Source organism: Agelaius tricolor, unplaced genomic scaffold, assembly GCF_023055355.1.
Source record: "Agelaius tricolor isolate 1412-34295 unplaced genomic scaffold, bAgeTri1.0.p SCAF_1, whole genome shotgun sequence".
Taxonomy (NCBI): Eukaryota; Metazoa; Chordata; class Aves; order Passeriformes; family Icteridae; genus Agelaius; species Agelaius tricolor.
The window spans coordinates 62178425-62202965 of NW_027269261.1; the positions used below are offsets into that span (position 1 = coordinate 62178425).

General features: G+C 36.4%; 1 protein-coding gene across 12 annotated transcripts in view; it reads left to right on the forward strand.

Moving 5' to 3' along the window:
* The window catches only part of PTPRK (protein tyrosine phosphatase receptor type K), a 381645-nt gene that overhangs the window by 338800 nt on the left and 18304 nt on the right, over positions 1 to 24541 (forward strand). Inside the window, exons 14-22 of one of the 12 annotated variants that reach the window (XM_071437018.1) lie at positions 6610 to 6748; positions 7867 to 7908; positions 10054 to 10083; positions 13725 to 13885; positions 16020 to 16067; positions 19662 to 19846; positions 21554 to 21641; positions 22465 to 22541; positions 22734 to 22751. In XM_071437018.1, the coding sequence (XP_071293119.1) occupies positions 6610 to 6748; positions 7867 to 7908; positions 10054 to 10083; positions 13725 to 13885; positions 16020 to 16067; positions 19662 to 19846; positions 21554 to 21641; positions 22465 to 22541; positions 22734 to 22751 (788 nt within the window). Of the gene's footprint in view, positions 1 to 6609; positions 6749 to 7866; positions 7909 to 10053; positions 10084 to 13724; positions 13886 to 16019; positions 16068 to 19661; positions 19847 to 20628; positions 20686 to 21553; positions 21642 to 22464; positions 22542 to 22733; positions 22752 to 24541 lie in introns of those variants that run through there. The other 11 variants (XM_071437024.1, XM_071437032.1, XM_071437039.1 and 8 more) reach the window with 11 other exon arrangements.

Consider the following 24541-nt stretch of genomic DNA (forward strand, 5'->3'; position numbering starts at 1 on the left):
CTTTAGAGCACAGCTCAGGAAATCACAATTTCTGTTCACAGTCATGTACAATTTTTCTTTCTAATAATGCCACCCTAAAAAAATATGTAATTTAGAATCCTGGAAGCAACAGCTTAGATGGATCCAAACCCCAGTAAATTTCTGGCATGCCTTTTGTCTCCCAGAAGCTGTAGTCCAAGAGAGAAAATCTTTAGGAGCTGTAGGGAAGGGAAAATTGTGGAGATTCCTTTCCCACTAAATGTATCTTCATCTTTCATCTTGAGAAAGAAAAATTAGTAGTGCTGACCAAAGTGACCCATGTGAGGATATCTGTAAGACCTCATGAATGATGTGCACAGTCTGCTAGAACAAGTTGCACATCCTGTCCCCCAATCCCTGCAAATATACACTAAAATGTTTTCAGCAAATACAATCAGCTCAGGCTTTTTTTAAAACTTGATAAAGCTAAAAGTAGTTATGGATCTTCTCTCACTGAACTTGAATCTATTAATCTATTAATTAAATTTCAGACTTATAACAATTTCTTTAATTGCATGATGATTATCACTGTAACAAAGTAGTAAAAAAAAAAATTATGCAGGTGGAACAGTCTTTCTGGGCAGATGATTAAAACACAGGGCAATTTAAAAAAAAATATGTCAGAGAATCTCACCTGGTTTTTCAACAAGCCCTTTTCTCAGGTGGTAGACTGACATCTCCAGAGATACCTTCAGTTTCATTTGATGTTATCATGATGTTACCTTGTTGAACTCATTCAGATGTCATTCCTGGATTTAATTAAAAGTTTTTGAATGTCACATAACAAAAGTGCAGAACAGATTATCTTGAGCACAGCTATTTTGAATATCAAGCTATGCAGCAATAACACCAGTTTGTGAGAATTCAAAGATCTTCCATAAACAGAAATTAACATTCAAAGAAAATGCAGTGTAATAAAATAGCAGTTTTAATCATGCATAAAATTGAGTTTCTTCCCTCGCTAACACAAAGGAAACTCAGAATAAAATGCTGTGAATGTTGAGAGAGTCAAATTGTATGGTGAGAAGGTTAAGTATAAAAATGTTGTTCAAAATTTCTGATTTAAAAGCTGTCATTTGGAAGGCTGGCTGTTCTCTTAGTGGTAGCATGCAAACAGCCCTGAAAAATCCTACCAGAATTTTCTGCTTGAATAATTGTGTTTGGATGAGCAAGTAGAATATCATTATCTAGATTCCTACACCATCTTCTTGGGAAGGTATAGGTGAATAGATTTTGTGCTGAGTGTCATAAATTCCCTGACAATTTTGCAAGGCTCTGTGTAAATTTTGAGCCACAGAAGGAAGGAAAAGACAGGAAAGAAATGCGTGCCGTGACTGGATTCCTTATGCCATAGTATATTTCAAAAATTAAGTGTAAATAATATGCATATGCTCAATTTTAGATGTAGATATTGGATTTTTTTCTGTGTTTGATTAAAAACATGGTTAAAAAATTTATAGTAATTAAGTACATCAGGAAATTGTGGGAAGATGGACTCTACCTCACCTGTTTAGAATTTTACTGTCCCTGAGAGTTAGCTATACTAGTCTAATTTAGTGCTGTTCACAGTTGAACTTCGTGCTATTAATCATGGGAGTTGACTGATTGAATACTCTTCTCTAGTATCTATGAAAACAAGGAGAACAACTTCTTATACAGTGACTGTTACTGGCTATGTGCAGAGTCAGAATCACTGGGTCGAGTTATTTTATGAACTTCTCGAATGGGACTGTGGGATATGATTGTTGTTGCTGTTCATTAGTTCAGAAGAAAGGCAAGTAGATAAATTGCTAAAATCTACAGTTCACCTCCCAGTCTAGTTCATAAATCTTCAGTGTAGGCAGCTATTTTTGTACAGGCAGAAAATGTAGTTAACGCTCTGTTTCAGGTCAGAAATTGTTCTTGAACATTTTATGGAAGATGAGTTTGCATGGATTGAAAACTGTTGGGTCATCTCTTCTCAGATTCACAGGATCAAAATGCAAAAATGCATATATTGATATGCAAGGCAAAGACAGAGTAAAAATTAACACTTAATTCATGATCTATTAGAGTAAGGCTGGCCAAAGGAATTAGTAGTCAATAGAGAGTCCATTTTTGTATGATCATGATTCTGTTACCAAGCAAGGTTCTTTCAGATCAATAAATTACCTTTTTATAGAGTCTGATGTTCAAGATATAAGAGAGCATTGCAGGACTACATTACTAAAAATGAGCATTAAAAATTAGTAAAGCAGGTGGTTTTGTATCTTAAATAATTTTTGCCTTTTTTTAGAAATATACAATAGTTAATTCCAGTCATCAAAATAATTGTATCTCTCCAATTTAGAGATTTTGTGTTAGGATGTTGTCATGGACCACGTCAAAGGCTCACAAAAGTCCAGATAGGTGACATCTGTAACTCTTGCCTTGCCCACTGATGTAGTCACTATTATAGAAGGTCACTCAATTGGTTAGGCAAGATTTGTTCCTTGTGAATCCTTGGTTACTTGAGTTGTTTTGTTTGGAAAAATCAGCAGCTCAGCCTGCAGAAGAGCCACTTCAGAGAACTAAATCCTGGTTGTCTTGTGGAAGGTAGAGAAAGCAAGTTCTCAGAGTAAGCAGAAGTTTTCTTGCTGCTCTATCCTTGTGCAATCAGCAGGCCAGAGATATTCACTTATGTGTGTAAGTTTAACATGTAGACACAAGGTTTCTCTATTTTTCTCTCTGGTTATATATGGGTAATATCACACATGGTTATTACAACACACTTTGAGCTATCAAAGTTAAAACACAAGTAAGAGGAAATGCTTTCAAATTCATAAGTTTCATTGAATTATTCTGTTCTACATTCAATGGCTTCCTCAAAATAATTACTGCATGCAATACATACAGATTACAGTGTGATTTATATCTATGATTACTTTCATATAGTCCCCAAATGTAGAACTTAGTCTAAAGAATGCATATATTATCTGTTGCTGGAAGTATACATGTCATAATCCTGGCTTCATTTAAGTTCAAAGCAATTTTTCTGTTGATATTGGCAAGACAGGTATCATTTTGCCAGCAGATTTTTGGGTATAGTAGGCTCATCCATTGATTATACTCTTAGTGTATGACTATTCAATGACATTTTCCTCAACTAATTTAGGACTCTGTGGTGCATTTCTAGTGGACATCAGCTTCATCTCATAAGTAGCCTTAAAGTTCATGGAATGAGTTACTGTCCCTTGCTTCAAAATCCTTAATGTAAGGAAACAAGAACAAGCAGTAGATATCCTTCTGGCTTTCCACTGTTGCTCGAAAAACTTGACAGAGAGCTTCATTTTGAAGTTACTGATGATCCAAACCAACTATTTCCTAGAGTGTATATAGTAAAACACCTGTCCCTAAGTTAGCCAAATATGTAAACACCCTCAGTAACCTTCCCTTCAGATTTTCTGAGATGTAGATAGTTGTTTTCCTAAAGTAACTTTTCTGAATGAAACAGCTGTGTGTGTGGCCATGCAATAGTTTTAAACATGACTCTGAAAAGCACATATATTGCAACTTGCTCTGTCAAGTTCTAAGGGTCCTGTCTTTCTCCAGGGAAGTGTGAAACAAGTCATTCTTTCCCCTTCACTCTCTCATCACTAATACTCCTTTGAAAATACCACTGTCCTGATCTAAGCTCAAAGCCTCTACTGTTGGATGTATTTTTGAGCCTTCAAGTTTTGAAGTACATCTTCAGGTCAATCCCTATCATTCCTATTTTGAAATCTCTCAGAGACTTGGCCTTAAAAATCCATCCACACAACTAAATCTCTTGCTCCAGCCTTAGTTATTTTTCAGATTGAGTAGTTCTTACCTTTGCTGAGTCAGAGCTGGCCAGCTGCACTCACATTGTACAATTCCAGACACAGCAAGTATCCCATTCCTGCACACTCCCTCTTTACCCTTCCTATGTCCTTGCTGTTTCTCAGTACTCCATATAGCAAACATGACTTTTTTTCCCCCATTGGCATATAAAGCCGTTTATATTTATCTTAGATTTGTCCTTTGACTCTACTGATTGGCCTTTTGTCTCTACTGCTTATCAAATGTTCATTCATATTTGTCACATCCAGCCCAGCTAACACTGGACTGGGAGTTGATTCATTTTAAGCATTGAGAATGTTGAATACCTTAATCTCCCAGTTCTGCCTCAAAAGTCATGCCCCTCATTTCCTCTGTTAGACAACATCATATGTGCATCCAACATTTATTCTAGCTAGTGTGTGTTATACATGCACACATCTCCTGCCTGATCCCTACTTTTATCCCTTGACACCTCAACAACACATATAATACCAACAAAAAATATAGTATTCATTCCTCACAGGTTATGTATGCAAGCGTGCATGCAGGCATGTATTTACATACAGAAGGAAACATTTAGTATTTCTCAGCAGATAGAGTTCAACCTGTAGGTGAGAGAGATGATTATAATGATGAGATTCTTATGCTGATGATTAAGTTTTACGATTAAAGCACTGCCAGAGCTCTCACTGTCTGTCTAGCTGTCGTGTGGTGTCTGGAAGAGAGCACGTTCCTAACTCAGAAGGTTTTTGTGTGGGTAAGTTGTTAGTACAGGTTCAGATACTGCAGAGATGAAGGTCACAGTAATAAGTAATAAAGAGTCATTTTAAATAAGAGCATTATCCTTCCCTCAAAAGGTACTTTGGGTTCCTACACATGGAATACAAATAGAAAGGATCTGTGTAACATGGTTAAACTCAGAAAGTCTTAGTTACCAATTATCCCTGATAATGACTACACTGGCTTTCTGAATGGAGTCGATTTTCAGGAGAGCATTAGCCTTTCTCTCATATGACTTCACCTTGGTTTTTGTTCTGCTGCTTTTGGTGATCTGTTGAGAGGCATCCTTCTTTCAGACTAAGGGACACTTTCTGTGTAATGACATAAGTATGATGATACCAACAGCTTGTAACTTATTCCACATGAAGATGCTGTGAGGGGAGAGGTCAAGGGGCATCTGCTGCATGCTGGGTGGAGTGTGAGAGAAGAGGGGCCAGAGGGAGAGCAAGCACATGTACCCATTATTGCCAGTGAGTAGAGGAAAGGCCACAGCCTTAGAAAGCAGGAACTAGAGAGCTGGAAAGCCTTTTCTATTCTACAAGTAAGCATCTCAAGTGATTTTACCCCTTGCTGAAACCTATTTATATTTTTTATGTTTTTCCCAGGCTGGAAAAGCTCCTGTTCCTGATCCTTTTTACAGCAGGCTGTTATGCAAAGAGGTGCAGACTGAATGGTTGTGCACTTACATGTATATTCGATTTTTCTCTCTGCTGTAACCTGTAGCCTCAGCCCACTCAGCTGTGTTATGGACTGGCTTCATCTCTCTGTAGAACAGTGGTTTGTGGGGTATCTTTCAGGGCCTATAAACAGAAATAAAACTACTGCTGACTTTTAAATTGGCTTTGTGGATGACCTTATTTAGAGAATCAAAATTCCCAGTAGAATGCAGATCTCAGACCAGATGCTGTAAGGTGAATTAACATACAAAGGTGGACTGAAACTGCATGGAGGACAGAAGTACTGCAGTTTAGGGTTCACATTGTGGCTTGGAAAGAAGTGTTTTATTATTTGTGTGTAAATGTTTTCTTACTATTCAGTGTTAAATACTCCACATTTAATATCTGAAAAAAATAACATTAAATGAAATAATGGTGGTAAGTTGATAGATAGTCTCTTCTTTGTCTTCTGCTTTTTAATACAGGAACTTATTTGGAAATCCAGGTGCATAAACACTTCTGCCTGTGCAGAGGGGTGGGTGTGTTTGTATGTATATATATACACACATACACACACACATATATGTATACATACACACACACACACACCCCTCTGCACAGGCAGAAGTGTTTATGTACCTGGATTTCCAAATAAGTTCCTGTATTTATTACACGTATTTATTCAGCTGTATACATACACATATACTTGCTGTTGCAAAGAAAGCAACAAAGACAGTGTGGCCTTGAGGGGAAGCTGCATGAGGAGCAGCTCAGGTCACTTGGTCTGTTCAGCCTGGCGAAGGGGATACTGAGGGGAGACCCCACTGCAGTTACAAGTTCCTTGTGAGGGGAAGCAGAGGGGCAGGCACTGATCTCTTCTGTCTGGTGTCCAGTGACAGAATGTGAGGGAATGGCCTGAAGCTGTGTCAGGGGAGAGTTAGGTTGGGTATTAGTAAGAGGTTCTTCTCCCAGAGGATGGTTTGGCACTGGAATGGGCTCCCCAGGGAAGAGGTCACAGGACCAAGCCTGACAGAGCTCAAATGTTAGTACAAAACCTTCAGGCACATGGTGTGACTTTTGGGGATGGTTCTGTGCAGGGCCAAGAGTTGGACTTGATGGTCCTTGTGGGTCCTATCTGACTATGCTTATTCTATTGTTCTGTTTAATTTATGGTCCGTCTACATATATATGTGTAGATGTTTAAACACATGATGCCTGTATCTATATTTTTACTACTTTATTAAAACACACACATATTTGAAAATTATCGCCAAAAATTATTTCCTTGTCTCTAGTGCCTACACATTTAAATAACTTCTTTTTTTGATTAATTTAGCAGCAGCAACAGAAGAACCTGAGGTGATTCCAGATCCTGCTAAACAAACAGATCGAGTGGTGAAAATAGCAGGAATAAGTGCTGGAATTCTGGTATTCATCCTACTTCTCCTTGTTGTCATATTGATCGTGAAGAAAAGGTAAGAAAATTATCTGTGCTGATTGATCTTTCTTTTTCCCCTCCCTATCAAACAATTTAAAGAGGATGTTTTTTACAGGTCTTTAGGAAAAAAAAAAAATGGTACTGGTAGGTCCTTTTGGTCAATTTTTGAATTAGTTTCTTGTGTTTTCTTTTGGTTTTGCTGTGGATGTCTTTAAGGATATAATTTCTTTATATAATAAAGAACTATAACTCTGATATAACTATAACTATAACTCTGATAACTATACATTTTCTCATATTTATTTCCAAGGATTTTTGAGTTGGAGATAGAAGAATGTACAGATTGTTAAAGTGGGTGGAATTGAAATTCATGTTGTCTTTTTTATTTTTTAAAGGAAAGAAAAAATAATAACTTATTGCACTTTTCATGTTTTAACCACTTAATGAATATTATTTTCTCTATGTGGCTCTAATTAGTTATTTGTATGTTATTACCCAACTTGCAAAATAATGTAATTTTATACCTCTATTTATGCTCTTGTAAACCTCGAGTTTTTTCTTAAAAGTCATAGTGCATCACTGTAAAATTATCTAGTGAGTCCTTAGTGCATGAAATTGTTTAAAAGTGTATTAATTTGAGTGAATTTAAATTTTTTTCAGTGCTTTCTTAGACAGTAAGCAATATCGCCATCTTCTGGCATTGTTCAATGCTATCCCTGCATCCCAATCCTCCTACCTTAGCAACTTGCGCTATCGTACTGCTGGGTCAGTGTTTCAAAGCCTAGCCTTCCCAGTAGTTGCAACTCTTTTAACCTGGCATAGAAGTCCATACTATGTCCCTACAATTCTGTAGTTATAGTATAGAAACTAATTCCTCTCTCTCTGTGCGCCCCCTCCCTGGTCGTTCCCCTTCACGTGGCACAAGCTGATTTCTCTTGGATAGAACGAGCCCTTTGCCTTCCCATGGTGTGTGCGTTGCATTCCCTTGCCTTTTGCAGAAGTTATAATAAAAAGTATTTTTTGTGATTGTTGCGTATATTCCTCTGAAATGCAGCTTGCTATTATTTTTATCGATTAAGATCATTCTATATGTTATCATTGCTGGTTTGCATTAGATTTTTTTAATTTATTGCCTTTTTACAATTATTCCTGGAGATATATAACTTGGAGAAGAAACGTCTGCATTAGAAACATTAGGTATGCTTATAGTGTTCTGTGTTAGTTAGCTACATATGTGATTTTTCCCAAAAGTGCTTTTACTTTTCTCTGTTGTTTACCTCTGTGGCTGAGAATTTACACATATGCAAAAGGTCCAACTCATCATGTACAAAAAAGACATATAGTCAGCCAGTTGTCTTTATTACACGACTTTTGAAAAACAAAAGTGAAGTTGTTTTTCAGCTTTTAGGAGGAAATCTCTATATTGTAGCTTTGTAGCATGGTATGTGCTGGGAAACATCATCTTAGTGAGTGTTACAGTAGTCCCCTTACGTTTAATAGAAAATTCCCTGTGTGTTCACGTGTGTTTGTGTGTGAGAGACGGACTGTCTAACGCTACAGAGTGTCAGTCACTTCCAGATGTGATTGACTAGTTTTGCAAATAACAAACAAACAAATCCATGTGTACATTTTTCCTATCGTTTTTGCCTCTTCCATTCTGAGTCCTATTAGGCTCCAATTTTTGCTACTGAATTGTTTGACCAAAGTTGGTTAATTATATCTGTGAAGTGATATTTTTAAGTTTCCCTTTTCCCCCATTTCCCTCCTCAGTACCTGTGAAGGCAGTATCCTTTTAGAAATTATCATCATCTTATAGCACATAATATTTCTAAACTCCTGTACTATTTTGTATTCTAAATAGGTGAGAAATTAACTTGCTTAATGAATCTTTAACGTTTGGCAATTTTCCATCATGATAGTTTAATTGGTTGTCTGTTGCATATGTTGTAGGTTTGCCATTCTCCTCCACCTCTGCCTTTAGTGAAAATGGGCACTTTTTTATACCAGCTTTAGTCAAGGTCTCTTAAAAAAACATAGAAAAACTGTGTTCCTGAGTTAAATCAGTCCATGTAGTGAATCAGGGCAATTCATACAATGAAGGCAGAAACAGCTGGAAAAACTCTGACACCTTCACACATACAAAAACACACTTCACTTAGTTGTGGTGGGACTAAAAACTGATCCGTCTGAATCATCCTCTGTAGTGTACCTATTCAGTGATCCATTATGTAGTATCCCTTTTGGTACCCGAATTGACCACAGCTTATTAGATGGAAAAGTCAATAAAACAATGGTTTCTGCATTTTTATTAGTTTATTAAGTCGTATCCACAGCCACCAGTATCTCAAATCACTGATTAAATGCAGCATTACATTTTATTGAAAAACGGAGTACTAAGCAGTTTTGTTTATTAGCTTGAGATATTTTAGGCTTCGCCTGATCATTTTGTACAAATTGGTTTGAAGTTTTCCTGAATGAAGCTCTTAACAGCTTTTAAAGACTTCTACTGGAGTAATCAAACCAGCTAAGAAAAGGGATACTGCATCTTTAACAAGCAATGCCATTTTTATTTTCGAAATCATTGTTGGACTATTTCCAAATGTCCTTCATTTCCTTCCATTTGTTTACCTTCCATGTTTTTAATGCTTAGCATGACTACATCAGCATTTCCAATTGTAAGATTTTCAAATAGAAAGCATATGTTTGCATTCAGGAAATGTGTGGTGGATATGCCAGTACACACATATCTGCTGGAAATGTGCAGGTTTCTTTAAAATGTGTGTACTCATATAGCTACGCATAGTACGCATACAAACATATACGTATACAACTGTGTACTGATAAATATGTTAAAGTGAATGACAAGAAATTGTTTTCTGATTAAATGTCTTTATTAATGAAACCCTATTTTTTGTGACTGAAAAGTAAAAAGCATATCTGCTGCACAAGATTTGTACACAGCTGTTCATTTGTCATGACATCTAGGCGGTAATCATTATATTATGCTGAACTGCATGTTGAAATTACACAATCCATTTAATTTTCAAAATTTTTGGCAATAAGTGAAATCTCAGCATGTAATTTTCTCAAGTGATCTTTCTAAAAAACAAATCATTTTTATACGCTAGGGTTTTTTTAATTTTGGTTTTGTTTTGTTTTTAATTGCATGGCAAAGCAAGGCTAGTTTGTGCATGAGCAAGTTGAAATGCTAACCAAAGAAACATGAATTTTTTCAACTTTTTTTTTTAAACGCACATTTCTCTGCTTTATTGGATGTGACAGAGTCACGCTTTTCATTCACCATTGCTTCTCTTTTTCCACTGTCTGTGATTTGCTTGCCAGGAGGAGCTACTATTCTTACTCCTACTATCTGTAAGTAGAATATGGGTGACTTACTATTTTATGTGTTTTAAAGATGCAGTATCCCTTTTTAAAAAAGAAAAACAGTCTCTATAATTTTTCCAAAGTTTCATTGATAGTTACCTTTCCTTGTTCTCAGGCTTGAAAAATTGTTTTTATCATTGTTCATGTTATTCTTACCCTGTTGTTTCTTTTTTTTAAAGGGATATTGTATTTCTAACTGTATATTGAGACTTAGCTTTTTGCTACAGTTTTTTCCATAACTATCATTTTAATTTATTATAATTTAATTTGCATTATGATTCACAGCAACACATTACACTAAGGAAAAAAGATCTTTTCCCATTTCCTAGTTAGTGAATTGTGCCAGTAAATTACCACCTGTATGTTCTTAGAGTATCAGTTCAAGAGGGATCTTGTGTACCATTTTCCTATGCAGGTTGTAGGCAGATGCCAAATGTTTATAAATAGTTTATGGTCTGCCTCTCCTGAGTTTGAGGTACTTTGCATACACATTCTTAAGTTGGATCTTATTTTATGGCATTGGTTTGTATAGAAGTTCTGCTTCATTGAAGCAAAACTGGCTTTTTTGATACTTGCTGACCAAATGAATTTTTGTGAGGACTCTTGACAAATTTGTCTGTGATTGAGCAAGCAGTTACACACATCCTTCATTTTAAATAAATGCATAAAGTGCTTGACTTCAGAGGAGTTCTAAGGATGCACTCGATTGCTTTGATGAACTGGTGGGTGTCTGATAATAATGCTCTTCCACATTTTTAAGCAGAATTAGTTTACTTCTTTAAACAAACTTAAAAATATATTTTTTAAAAAGGCTGGTTTAGCTAACTGCCATTCTCTGATTTATTATGACTAATTATAACTTCCTTGTTAAATAGCAATTGCTTCTACTCAAGATAATTAACCACACAGTTTCATCCAATGGTAGAGCACCTTTCCCCTCCAACCACTGTAACGCCCACCTGAGCAGATTCATCCAACTGAATTCTTTAGCAGATAATGAGAATTATTTATGCTTTCTGTCAGCCTCAAGTTCTTTAACCTAATGATTCGCTTAACTATCATGAAGCATAGATTGCATGTGCCTATAGCTGAGTGAGGGAAGGAAAAAAAAAAAAAGGAAAGGAAAGGAAAAAGAAGTTGTCAAACCCCAAGGGAGCCCAGAGCTGTTGAACAATAAAGCTGTCCTCCCATTTCCCAGCAGCTTCGGGTTGCAGTGCTACAACACAATAGGCCTTTTTAGGCGTTGAAGCAGAGCATAAGAATTAGAAAGTAGCTACTGTAATAAAGTAATAACGTGAAAGCCTTAATTGCTGTTGACTTATTTAGCATGGCTAGCAGGTTTCGTTACAAAGTGATGCTTCAAAGAAAAGCTTAATATCATCGAGAGATGAGATGTAATAGTCTTTTTGTTCTGTTTCTGAGGTGACGTTACAAAAAGGTGATCTTCAGTGTATAGAGACTGTTTGAAAGGCTTTGAAACTTAAAAAACTACTTTGAACTAGAAATGCTAGTTTTGTGAAGCCTTTGATAGTATTGGGAACCAGTTAGAAAGCTCAAGCAGTTTCACTTTTGGAAGTTCTTATGGTCTTCATTTATTCAACCAAAGCATCACTTAAACTGGCTTCTCTTAAGTTGAAAGGAATGTGTGGAGTAAATGTATAAAATAAAGCATTGTAGGGGAGACATCCAACAGATTTTTTTTTATTTTTCATGTAACAACTGATACAGAACCCCATCAAACAATAGTTTGATTTAAAAAAAGATAAGTTTAGAGACCACCTTTGAGATTTTTTTGTAGTAAGAATGTTACTGAGTAGTAGTTTTCCAACTATTCCATTTGTAGATGGAGCAAAAGAGGGGGGGGAATCTGACAAAATAAGGACATGAGTGTGATTGGTGGAAGAATCTACTATTCATAGGAGGGCTTTGTCCATCCATATTCTACACTGTGGTACCTCATCATGAACCAAGACTGTTAACTTAAGAAACAGCCCTGTAACATTTTCTTAATTATGCATTAAATACTTCTTGCCCTACAGAACAGTGTAGGTCCTTTCTGGTGAGCTCTCCCAGGATTCAACAAGTACATGGATGGATAATTTTCACAAAATCCAAGAGTAGTTTCTGTTGGAAGGAATCCTAAAGATCATGTAGTTCCAAACCCCCTGCTGTGGGCAGGGACATCTTCTATCAGATCAAATTTCTCAGAGCCCCATCCCACCTGGCCTTGATCACATCCAGAGAGGGGAGGTCCACAGCCTCTCTGGGCAACTGCTGTCAATGTCCCACCTCCTTGATAGTAAAGAATTTCTTCCTAACATCTAATATTATAATATGTAATAAGTATCTAATATTATCCTTGTCTGCTCTTAAAATATGCATGAAATATTTAGAGTTGGCCATCCTTTTAGTAAAGAGAAATGTAAGACAAATACTGTCTGAACAATTACCAGAGCATTTGATGGTATTCTATGCAGAAAAAGCTTATGAAGATAAGCTGTGTTTTAAACATACATTTTCAAGAACTCAGTATATACAGTGATGATTGTGTCTCTTCCATCTGGTGTCAGATTTATCCATCTAAGCAGGTTGGCTATATAATGTATTATAGTCATGGCTTCAGCTGAAACCAGGGAGATTTCAGAACACTTTGATGCCTGTTACAGGTTTCTGCAGAACCAAGGCCCACCTCTTGCTGCTCTGCATACTTCTTGCTACTTGAGATATATGTTTGAAGTTATAATTAAAATATATTATCTGCTTCCATCTGACTCCTGGAGACAATGAAAATCCCTTCCACTTCTTTCTCAAAAGGGAAGAATTGAGCGATATTTCTGAAGTGTGCACTTTAGGGGCATTGGCTGTTAATTTGAGGGGTTTAGTTGTACAGATTGGGTTGGTCTTTAACTGTGATGCAGTCAGAGTGTAAGACTGTTAATGTCAAATTGCAATGTTCCCAAACTGCATGAAAGGGTAGAATGACAAGGGTGGTTTTGTTTTTCAAAGAACCAAAGTTAAGTACCAGGACCATAGTGTGGTATCCTCTCGTATCTTGTATATATTGATACGTTTATATTGAATGGGCAATACAACCTTTTACATAAAATGTAATATAAATATTTAATATAAATATATATTGAATGATTATGCTTCTTTTTTTACTTCATAGGTTTCTTGACTAACAAAGTAATTTAGAAGGTTACATGACTCTTTTTCCCAACAACGCAAACAAGGGGAATGTATTATCCATTTACAGAATCAAAATAGATATTTAAATGGAGATGGTTGATAAAACTGCATGCACAGATGCTTCTTATTTGTCATTTCAGTTAAAATGTAATTATATTCTCTAATTTGTGTATATTAGTATAATTACTCCACAGGGAAAAAAAAATATTGCCAGAGTACAGAAGTAAGCACTTCCATTACAGCATTTGTGTGTGTACAGAAAACACAAGACCGTGACTGTTTCATAGCAGGGTGCACAGTTTTATCACACGCTGAAAAAATTGCACACAAGGAAATAAGTCAAACTTATCAGTCACTCAGGATTATGGAGAATGATTACTGTAGACACTAACATTCATCAAATATTAAGGTGGTTTACTTTTTTTTTTTTGGCTGGGCAGCAAACTTGCAAAGAAGCGCAAGGATGCCATGGGAACCACCCGTCAGGAGATGACCCACATGGTGAATGCCATGGACAGGAGTTACGCCGACCAGAGCACTCTGCATGCAGAGGATCCCCTGTCAATCACATTTATGGACTCACATAACTTCAGCCCCAGATGTAAGTAGACAGTTATAGATACTCCAGAGTGTAGGTGAATATAGAAACACAGAAAACAATTCTGCTTTTTAAGGAAAATTTTTTATGATCCAGGTTTTCCAGGAATGATGGTAAAGCCAAAGGTTGAGTAGGGATGTTTGTATGTTGTTCTTATTTGAATATGGCAAATTATTTTATTAAATATTTGCATATGCCTTCACTATGCAATGATATTTGTTTTAGGGAAAGTATCATACTTCCAGAATACCTCAGTTAAAACTGGAAATTGAGTTTTCCCTCATGAGACTATTTAATGCCAGCACGTTAAATATTACTGCACAACACCATGTCTGTAATGAATAATAATAGGAGATCCAAATTAATTTCTATCTTTTTGGCAGTAAGGACATTACAGCAGAAGGAAACGTTGACAATTTTCATTGCTGTTTGTGGAGTTTAGAAACAAGCTTATTAATATATCTGCAAATGTGTTCTATATTTGTATTCATTTTTTGTAGACATGCCAACTGTCTGGTTTGGAAAAAGTTTGGGTTTCTGACTGTTAAGGGTTATAGCTGCCAGTGTTTAGCACTCTTGCCTCCCAACATCTGCACTATACCTTGCCAAAAGCGAGGTACTCCACTTGCGGACCAAATATTTCAAGACTCGTGTATAAATTACAAAGGCATACAGTTTTGCCATGGAGCTGGTAGGAACCTGAGTTTCTCACAGCTCCATGGACTTGTGGCTTGGCTTTAAACAGATCTGAGCAGCCTGAGCTGCTTCTGAATTGCCACCTTTTGGGAAAGACACTCCATGTCTCTTCTCATCTCCCATACTGCTTACTGTGCTTGAGCAAAATGCATCCATGAAGGCTCTTAAGCTCTTTCCTGGTTGTTGTAAGGGAAATGCCTTTTGGAGGAGGGTTTATTGATTGGTTCGTTGAAGCTTACCAAACTGCCTAGTGCTAACATTTTGAGTGTCTCATAATCAATTATAAATGGGAGTATCAGCCTCATGGTTTTCCTACAGTGGAAAACACTGGTTTTGGCTGGAACAGTTTAAAAAGTCTACAAAGTTTGATGCCTTATTGGCATTGAAATTTGTGGAGGCAGGATTGCAGAGACAGTTAGATATGGACTGTGATGGTGGATCCCAGACCAAGAATTTATCAGAAATTTATATGGCTGTTAGTGAGCTTGGGCTGCCAGGCACTCAGGCAGCCTTTCAGATGAGTGATGTGATGCCAAGAGTCCATGAGCTCCTGTCATCACAGCTGTCCTGGTTGGTTGGCAAAGAAATTGGACATCACCAGTTTCTAGCATCCTAGGAATGTGATTTTTCATGTTTTGGAGGGTTGGTTTCTTCTGACCATGGTCTGTACTGGGACAAGTCTTCCAAGATTTCAGGTTTTCCTGCTATGTGACAAACTTTCAGGCAGATTGTTTGAGAAGTGGAGCTTAATTCCATTACAGACACTTTGACGTTATGGTTTTTTGTTCCAGACTGGAACAAAACAAATCCTGCATTCTGCCATTTCTGTCCAAAACAGTGCATTTATCTCTGCATGGTTCTAGTTGTGATAATAAAAGATAAAATTCTATGAATTTTATTCAGACATCTGCATCTGTGTATCCCGTGATTTTCTTATACTCATTATGAACAATCTCTTTGGTACTGAGCATTAAAAAAGCTATTAACAGTAAAAATGTATATAATTTTTTTAATTGCCTTGAAAACTTTATAGAAATATCATTTTATTTTGAGATTAGCTATTCAAGTATTACATGAGAGGATGGTTTTAAAAGGAAAGAAGTGAGTTCTATGAAAGTGAACCATTATTGTGAAGTGAAAAAAACAATAGTGAAGGAGGAACCCTTTCAAAAACTAAATTGCATGTAATGTCTTCTTTATTTCATTTCAGTAAGGATCTCTTGGCTCTTATCATTACATTTCTAAAGTCTGAAATCACTGCCTTTCATACCTCTTTTATTCAGGATGCTTTCTGGAACTGTATTTATTCTGGTTTTCTATTGTAACAAAATTAATGGAGTTTAGTTATCACTTGGTCATACTCTGAAGTATATTGTTTTTGTTCTTAAAAATACACAAATTAAGGGTAATGTGTTTTTTCATGGGCTTTGTTTTCCTACAGTGCCCAATGATCCACTTGTGCCGACAGCTGTGTTAGGTGAGGACCCTAGTCCTTCATTATCCATCCCTGCATGAGTTCTGTCTCCTTGCATGGTTGAACGTTGAAACAGCTTGTTTTATGTAAAACTATGCTGTTGCCAGAAAATAATTTTACACTCAGTTCATCAATTCGGAATTAGACTGACAGCAATTTTAGAATAAAAATTATGTCCTCATTAAGAAGTTATTCCTAGTCACTGCTAATTGAAGAGTGCATGAGGAAATATGTAAATGGAAAACACTAAAATTTTTCTCCCCAGAGCTTTGAAACTGAATTCCAATAAATTGACATGTGAAACTAGAGCTCTATTAAGAGATCTTTAAAAACAAAATTCAGATCCACATTAACATTTTTTGGCTCCCAAAGTTCAATTTTCTAAGTAACAAGAATGAAAAGAAAAATGGAAAACAGAAAAACTTTCAGAATATCTAAGAGAAAACAACTTTCTTTGCATGTTCTGAACAGGTACTTCTCTATGCCTATATTATTTACTTAATTCAATTAGTATTAGCTAGTAAATTTTTCAGCTTTTTACTTACTTAAAAAAAGAAGACACATTGAAATGGACAGGCTGAATATGTCTATGCTGCATATAACACTGAATGCAGGTTTTAGAGATTTTTTTTTTCTTTTAAATAAAAAGATAAAAGTACTATTTGTACCCAAGTTCTTGGTTGGATAAACTCAATGTGCAGTATTGAGTTTCAGTCAGTTGCTGTGGTTATTTTAGGATAAAAGACAAAAATCAGAAAGTAGATGTGAATATAGACATGTTGAAAATTAGATTCCTAGAAGTAATTCTTAAAGGGACCTGGGGGCAAGGAAATCCCTTCTCTGTTTTGAGGAGGGATATTATACATATAATACAGCTTCTTTCTGGAAATTGTCTCATTATGTTTTAAAAATTTGTAGCAAACAGAATTTTGCTCTTGCAGTAGAATGTTCCAGTGCCTCAGTCCTCCTTAGTAAAAACAAATTCTGATTTATATTAGTAATATTTGGGACCCAAAGGTCAATTTTCTGAGTATTATTTACTACTAACTGGGTATTACTACTAAGTATTAATAATGCTCACCCCTAGTTTTTCCTAATTAGGCTAATCTAGACTAAATTTTCATTGCTGTCGATTTAGCCATTTCCTTTTGAGAGACTCATAGAAAATATGGAAAACTGGCACATTTCTGACCTTTCAAAACCGACTTTGTCACACGGAAAGGCTTGTGTCCTCAATTATTTCTCTTTTAGTTGAGTTTAACCCAGTTCTTTCACTCACCATCTTGTAGGTGACGTTTTCTAAATTTGTTGTCATTATTTTCCTCTGAATGTTTTCCAGCCTTCCAGCTCCTAGGTTGAATTTTAAATTGCAGTGCCCCAAATCAGGTAGCATTCTTGGAAGTAATCTTAATGCTGAGCTGAGTGGAATAGGTACCCCCATGACCCACTTTTACTGTTTCTGTTAACTGAATTGTATTTTCTCCTTTTTATTGTGTTCATGTTGCATTGAGTTACCTGTTAAATTCAGAGTTATAATTTTCCAGTCCATTACTCCATTTTGTAGTTATATATTTGACTTCCCTTTCCAACACACGCTATTGTTGCATTCACCATTCAATTCACCTTGTTGATTTTCACATTGTCTCCCAAATAATCAAGATAACTTTGTAAATCTGATCCTGTGCTTGTGAAGTGCTCATGGTGCCTTCAGTGGCATACTGCCATGGTATTTTCTGCTGTGGCAGACACAGTCACAGACAGCTGTGAATACTGAGGGGCAAGGAACTAACTGAAGAACAGCTTAATAGTTCCTGTCTGCTTTTTCATCTACTGGTAATGATATTCTGGGCATGATAATTTCCTCATATAAGCAAAGCATTGATAGTTGGAAGAGGTACTAATTTTCATAGAGTGGACTGAAATAGTGGAGAGAAATGTACAAGTTTTTTGGTACACCATGTAGTAAAAGCTGGGTATCTGTAACTTTGTTCCTTTGGAACTGCATCAATTGGCTCTACTCTATTTTAATAGAGCCTTTGCTTGGCCCAGCATGACAAAATAGTTTTCTTCTGCCTTATTTAGAGAAGAGGAATATTTTATGGGTTCTAAATCATAGAAAATGAGGTTTTTTATATGAAACTCTTATTACTTTGTAGCTATGCTAGTTTTCTTTTTCTTCATGTATAAGTTATTAATGCTGCTCTCCATTCTGTGTACATTAGCACTAAGTTGGTATGACAGTTTTGCTTTTCCCGAGTCCCAATTATTACACTGATAGTATAATAATGTAGCCCTTACATTTTTTAAACAGATTTCATTGTTGCCTATTGTGAAGATTTAACAACTTTGAATGTCATTTTCTTTTAGTCATTTTCTAATATAGTCCTGAAATAAATTTCTCATGTTCTGTTCACTCATTGTTTTTTGCTGCTTCAATGGGTTAAAGTGCCTATTACTGGTAAGTATTCGATGAGCAACGGGGAGAACTACAAATCCTGAGGTGATTTGAAATGTGTGTGATTTGGTATGGGTACAATACAATAAAAAGTGACTGCTGCATGTCGCTCACCTTGTTAGGCAGATTAGTGAGGCATAAATTAGGTACTGAAATTAGCAACTCGGGTGACAGTTCAAAGAGTCAAATTTCTCAGGAGATTTAATTCCAGAAGACATTAATAGTGTTTACATTTTGGTGTAATTGTACAAAATCCAACCCCTGGGGAGTCCATCTTTTTCCTAGAGTGTTTTGCCTCCTAATCTAGATCCTTTGCAAGGAAAGTCATAAACTGATTTCAAAGAAGTTTAGGAGGGGTTGACTACCCACTTCTCGTTTCAGTAGCTACTTAGATTAGAATTTTTCTTCCTCTGTAAATTAATTTGATCTAATAATTTCTAATTTGAATAAAATTACTATTTCACAGAAGGGATTGACAATATATGCAGCTGACCTCATGCAGCTTTGACCTATGGTTTTGATATGAGAATTCTTGTAGCACAGAGAGTGTTATAAGAAACTTTGTTGCTTATACAGGGCAAAAAGTTGTGACTAAAACAGCACACTCAACTCAAGTTTCATTTGTCTACTAAAAGACCTGAGTTAAAATGACCACTCTGTAGTGCTGATTCATCTTCTTAAGTGGAGGTGGTGTTCTGAAGTGGTGGCATAATTGCTTCTCTTTTTTACTGGGTTTTCAAGTCACTTTTTGCTGGCCTTAGACAAATTATGTGCTGATACCACTATGAAATTATTCTAATTTATTGTTTAAGTTGTAATATTGCTATTGATATGTATTAGCCCTTAAAAAGTTACTTTGGTCGATGGAGTCTGGAATTTCCAAGTACATTAATGTCATAAAGTTTTGTAGTGTCAAATAAAATGCCCCCCAGACATCTTTATTACTGGATGAAGGACTGCAGACTTCTGTATGTGTTTGCTGTTAAATTTCTTTATGTACTTCACAGTATTTATGTGCTGGAGAGTAAGTGCTTTGCCTTCTCAGAAATTAGAGATGTTTTTGAAGGAAAAGGTTCAAAATAGATGCTGATATGTATAGCAGCAGGTTTTACTGCTCTGTGGGTACATAATGTGCTGATTTCTTGTGAATACAGATGAAAATCACAGTGCAACAGCTGAGTCCAGCCGACTCCTGGATGTCCCTCGTTATCTCTGCGAAGGCACAGAATCCCCGTACCAGACTGGGCAGCTGCACCCTGCCATCAGGGTGGCTGATCTCCTGCAGCATATTAACCTAATGAAGACCTCTGACAGCTATGGATTTAAAGAGGAGTATGAGGTGAGATCTCCAGCGGTGGGGCTTTGCTAGGAAAAATCCCTTTGAAATCGGCAGCCTTTTGTTTGCATTGTATTGCAGAAGGATGGAACTAAATGTCATGGGTTTAAGTGAAAAACAGATGAACAGGCATAAGATTCTTATATATGTAATCCAAAAGTGAAATGGTAAATGGAGTCCAGTGGTTTGGGCCTTTACAACTGCCTGGTAGAAAATCCCTGTGTGTTCCCTAGGGTATAAAAAGAATCTTTTTGACATATTGTAAGACGTTGCCACTCTTTTGTTGCTGCTCTTTAGTGGAAATGCTGTAATTAGTTATGTGAGCTATTTTTAGTGCAGATCTCCTGGATTAGGTTAAAGAAAAGAATTTAACCTGCCTGGTTTTCCAAGAAACATTGACTGGAAGCACTCTCCTGGTTTATTTTAGCATCTCAGTAGGACAATAGTGGGACAGCTCCAGTTTAGAAGCAGTAAAGAGATAATAAGGGTAGTAATGTCTTGAAGTTCTAATTAAACCTGCCTGCCCATGTCTACTTACAGCTTTAATGTTAAAATGGAAACAAGAAATTCCCAGCCCTGGAGGCAGAAGATGAGTACAGATTCATTTGGCTTCTGATCTCTGAATCTGTTGTGATTCTTAGGGATTAGAATATCAGTCAGGACACACAGTAAAGATGGGAATGGGACTACTAAGGTTGCTCACAATACAGTTAGGTTTACAATGAGTTTTCTCTGAGTAAGCAATCTCTTCTGACACAGTTTTCAACCTTCTCTCCTTTCTGCAGCTGTCTCTACTGTAAACATAAGAACTGGAATAAATAAATGTGTGGTTTTTAAAAGAATATTATGCTCTTTTCCTCTCTTTTACTTAAACATGCTTTGTTATGCTCTGCCTAACTTCAAGGCTAAGACCAAGTGTCAGCCACTACTCTGGGGGGAGGGTGGTCCCTGATGCTGTATCAGGTGTTTTCCTGCTTGCTACTTCTTCTCTCTCTATACATGACATCTGTTCCCTGCTTTGGGCTTCTCACTGTGCATTTAAGTTCTGATTCCATGGCTACTGTGTATTTTCTGGAGATAACTTACCCAGGATAAGAGATCATCTGGAAGGAAGGAGTAGCATAGACCTACAACAGCAGTAAAATATCTACGGGCAATGAAGAAAAAACCAAGCAGAACTAAAAGCTGCTTCTATCAATACTGAGAGATCAAAATCTTAAGAGTTCAAAAATGTAGAATAATTTTGCTAGTGACTAGAGGTAGGGATATGAGGAAAGGCAAAAAGAGCAATGAACATTGGCAGAGGAGAGTTCCTAATGTCTCTGTAGGAAGGAAAGGTGTTTTACTAGGTAATGTGGAAAGCAAATGTAATGCTGTAGTAAACAGGCTCTATATTACACCGTCCTGTAAGAAGAGTGAACAGTATCTCTGTGCTTTCTCAGTTTATTGTCATTCCTCCATAGCAAGGATGTACAAGCAAGTTTAGCCTTCTGGCAATTACAGGATTTGAAATCCCTGTGGAGTTCCTCAGTGAGTCAGAAGGACAGAGGCTCCTTCTTTAGATATTTCTGTACCATGGCACTGCCTGGGTGACCAGGGCAGGCGAGCAAAGCTGAACTTACTTTATGGTGGGACAGTTCTTTTAAACTGTTATTTTTGGAGATAAATTAATGGTCAGAATGTTTTCTTTCGGAACATTTTTATTTATAGAGTTTCTTTGAGGGGCAGTCAGCTTCTTGGGATGTCGCTAAGAAGGATCAAAACAGAACAAAGAACCGCTATGGAAACATTATAGCATGTGAGTATCGGTGTCCTCACTTTGAGCGATAGCTCTACTTGTGTGTTACTCAGGCTGTGCTCTCTCTTCCTTTGCAAGTCTCCAGTGGCACAGCTGCTGAATACCTGCGGTGGAGAAGCAGAACAGTGCCTTTCTCAGCTTTTTCTTTTTTGTTGTTGTTGTTGTTGTTCTTCACAGTTCAACTTTCTTCCTTTTATAACTCAGGCTGAATTTCACATTTGCATCTCTGTTGTGCAAGCTGTGGTAAGCATATATCAGCAACATGCTGGCACTCATTTGGGTGTTGATTCTGTTTGTTTGCAATTTGTATTGTTTTACCCATGCAACGGAACACGCAGGAATCACCGTGCACGAGAAATCCCTGAATGGGCAGAGTTACCTCTTCATCGAATCCCAAGTGCATTGCTAACTCCTCTGTCTTGATTTCATTAATGTCTCAATATGAACTTGAGCAGGCTTGGGTGGAAGTGAGGAAACAGTAATCAGCATTTTTGGTTTTCTAGATTACCAGCAGTGGAGCTGATGTTGAAAGGGACTTTGAGCAAGTAACCTGGTTTCTTTGTGTCTTTTTAACCACTTGTGACAGTGCCAATACCTTTCAGCTGCGCTTAATGAAATTGAAATGTAGTGAAGGTTTTTTGAAGTAATTGCAGCCCTCAGACAAAATGGTTCTTTGTATTTCTGTGTAAACAATTTGTATTTAAGGATTGTAAATTGTGAGGCACTTGTGCCAGCTGATTTTGGTTTTCTAGATGACTTACCGTTAATATTTTACTTAAAAATCACACTTCAAAAAGGCTCCGTAACCACTTGGTTTTTGCAGATGACCACTCCAGGGTGATTTTGCAACCTGTTGAAGATGATCCATCTTCAGATTACATTAATGCCAACTACATAGATGTGAGTGGAATGTACAGCTTTCTCCCTCTCAATTTGCCAGCTTCTCTATGTGAAATTATTGCATGTTATGCTACAAAATTATTAAAAGCTTTCTTTTATTAAGAACAAATGTACACTTTCCTTGTTCTACGTCCTAGTACTCACTGACATTGTTGTGCTTTCTTTCACATCTGACTTTGGTTTGGGCTGTAGATTTGGCTGTACAGGGATGTAAGTACCACTATATGTGAATAACAGCATCCTATTGTATAAATATTTAATATAGATATTGTTATTAATTACTTTCTTCTTCTATTTTTATCAGTCGATAACTATGCATGCCTCATCTAATTTATCTCATCTGTTCCTTTAAAAAATTTATTTTCTGTGTGAATATTTTTTGTACCTGTTTTGAAAAGATAATTTAGCCTTTTAGCTTAGCCCTGAATATTATTGGATGTTCCTATCTGTTAAAGAGAATTTGCTGTTGACATTTTTTAGTGGTCATTTTGGCCACTAGCTTTTCTTGTCCCCTTCCCACGTATATGTAAGAAGCTAGATAGTAGGCTGCACTGTAGTTCTTTGAAAATATACCTGTGGAGTAGTCATAATATGTGTTTAGTAATAAAAAGGGAGGGATAATGACATATGTAGGTTTGGGGGGGGTTGTTTATTTGTTTATTTTTAACAATTTTTTAGACAAGCAATATTTAGCTGGCATTTGCTTTAAGGTGCTAATTTAGGCATTACAAAGTATATACACAAACACACACGCATATATATATATTTTAACATGGAAATTTCCTCACTTCTGAAAAAATCTCTAAAATTTGAAATTCCATACTTTAATCAAAATACAAATTCATTTATAAACTTTAAAAACTGATCCAAATTTTGCCAGGCAATTTTACTAACACAATATGACTTTTCTGTAATTAACACCTTAGGAATAAACAAGTTGTTATATTCAGATTAATTCCATAGCCATTTGGAAGATAGTGGAATAGTTATGACAAGTGTTTTTGAAATCTATGGCTTTGATTGCTTTTCTTTATAATTGCACCTTAGTAGTTTTTCTTGACCACTTTTAGTTGATAAGTTATTTAAGACCCTTTTGACTTTCCAGGATATAATGATTTAGCTCCCGATATATTTCTGTCTTTTTTATTTGGATATTTTAACATGGCAATCTCTGTGAAATGATAGGCCTGTGATATTTTGCCTGGGGCCTGAAACAAGAAAACTCTCACAGATTTTTAATAATTCCCTGAGGATATTGATTTTCTTATTTAGGAGTGAATTGAATCTCATTAGAAGCAGGCAAGAAAGCTACAAGTTAAAATTGGCATTTTACAATTTTTACGTGACACTTTTATCTTCTTCTCAAAAGCATTACTAAGTGTAAACCTGTCTAGCACAGGTTCTACTTCCATAATTTTAAGATGTGACTTGATATTAAGGACTTCAGGAGAAATTCTTTCATCATTTGATGCAATTTTGGTCTCCCGTAAAGCCAAGAATAGGATATTCAAATGTTTTTTTTAGAAGCCCCAGAGGAAGGTGCTCTCACTCTAGACAGGATAATGAAGCAGTCTGTGGAAAAGAATATAAACTCCTTGTGTACACTGAAATCCTTCACTTTAGTAGCATCTTGTGAATACCAGGAATCGAAGGGCCCGTACTCCCCTGTAATGCAATACTTGCAGCAAGTGGCCTAATAAAACTTAACCTGGAGAATAACTGGAGTTATAAACATTTCCACATTGTGAAATTCAGTATTGTCTTCTCACCAGCAACACTAAACTTTCCTTCCTCTTTGTAGCTAAATTGCTGGCACTGGTCAAAATATACTCTGAATTATTTCCTCAAGAGCAGTAGCTCTTTGTCTTGCGGTTTTTTTGTGGACAATTAGTGCTGCTAGCATTGGCATAGATCCAGCTATCTGGAAAGGCTTAGCTGTGTAGGACTATCTATTTACCTATATATATGTGTGTGTGTAAGACTGTGTATATACTTGTGTG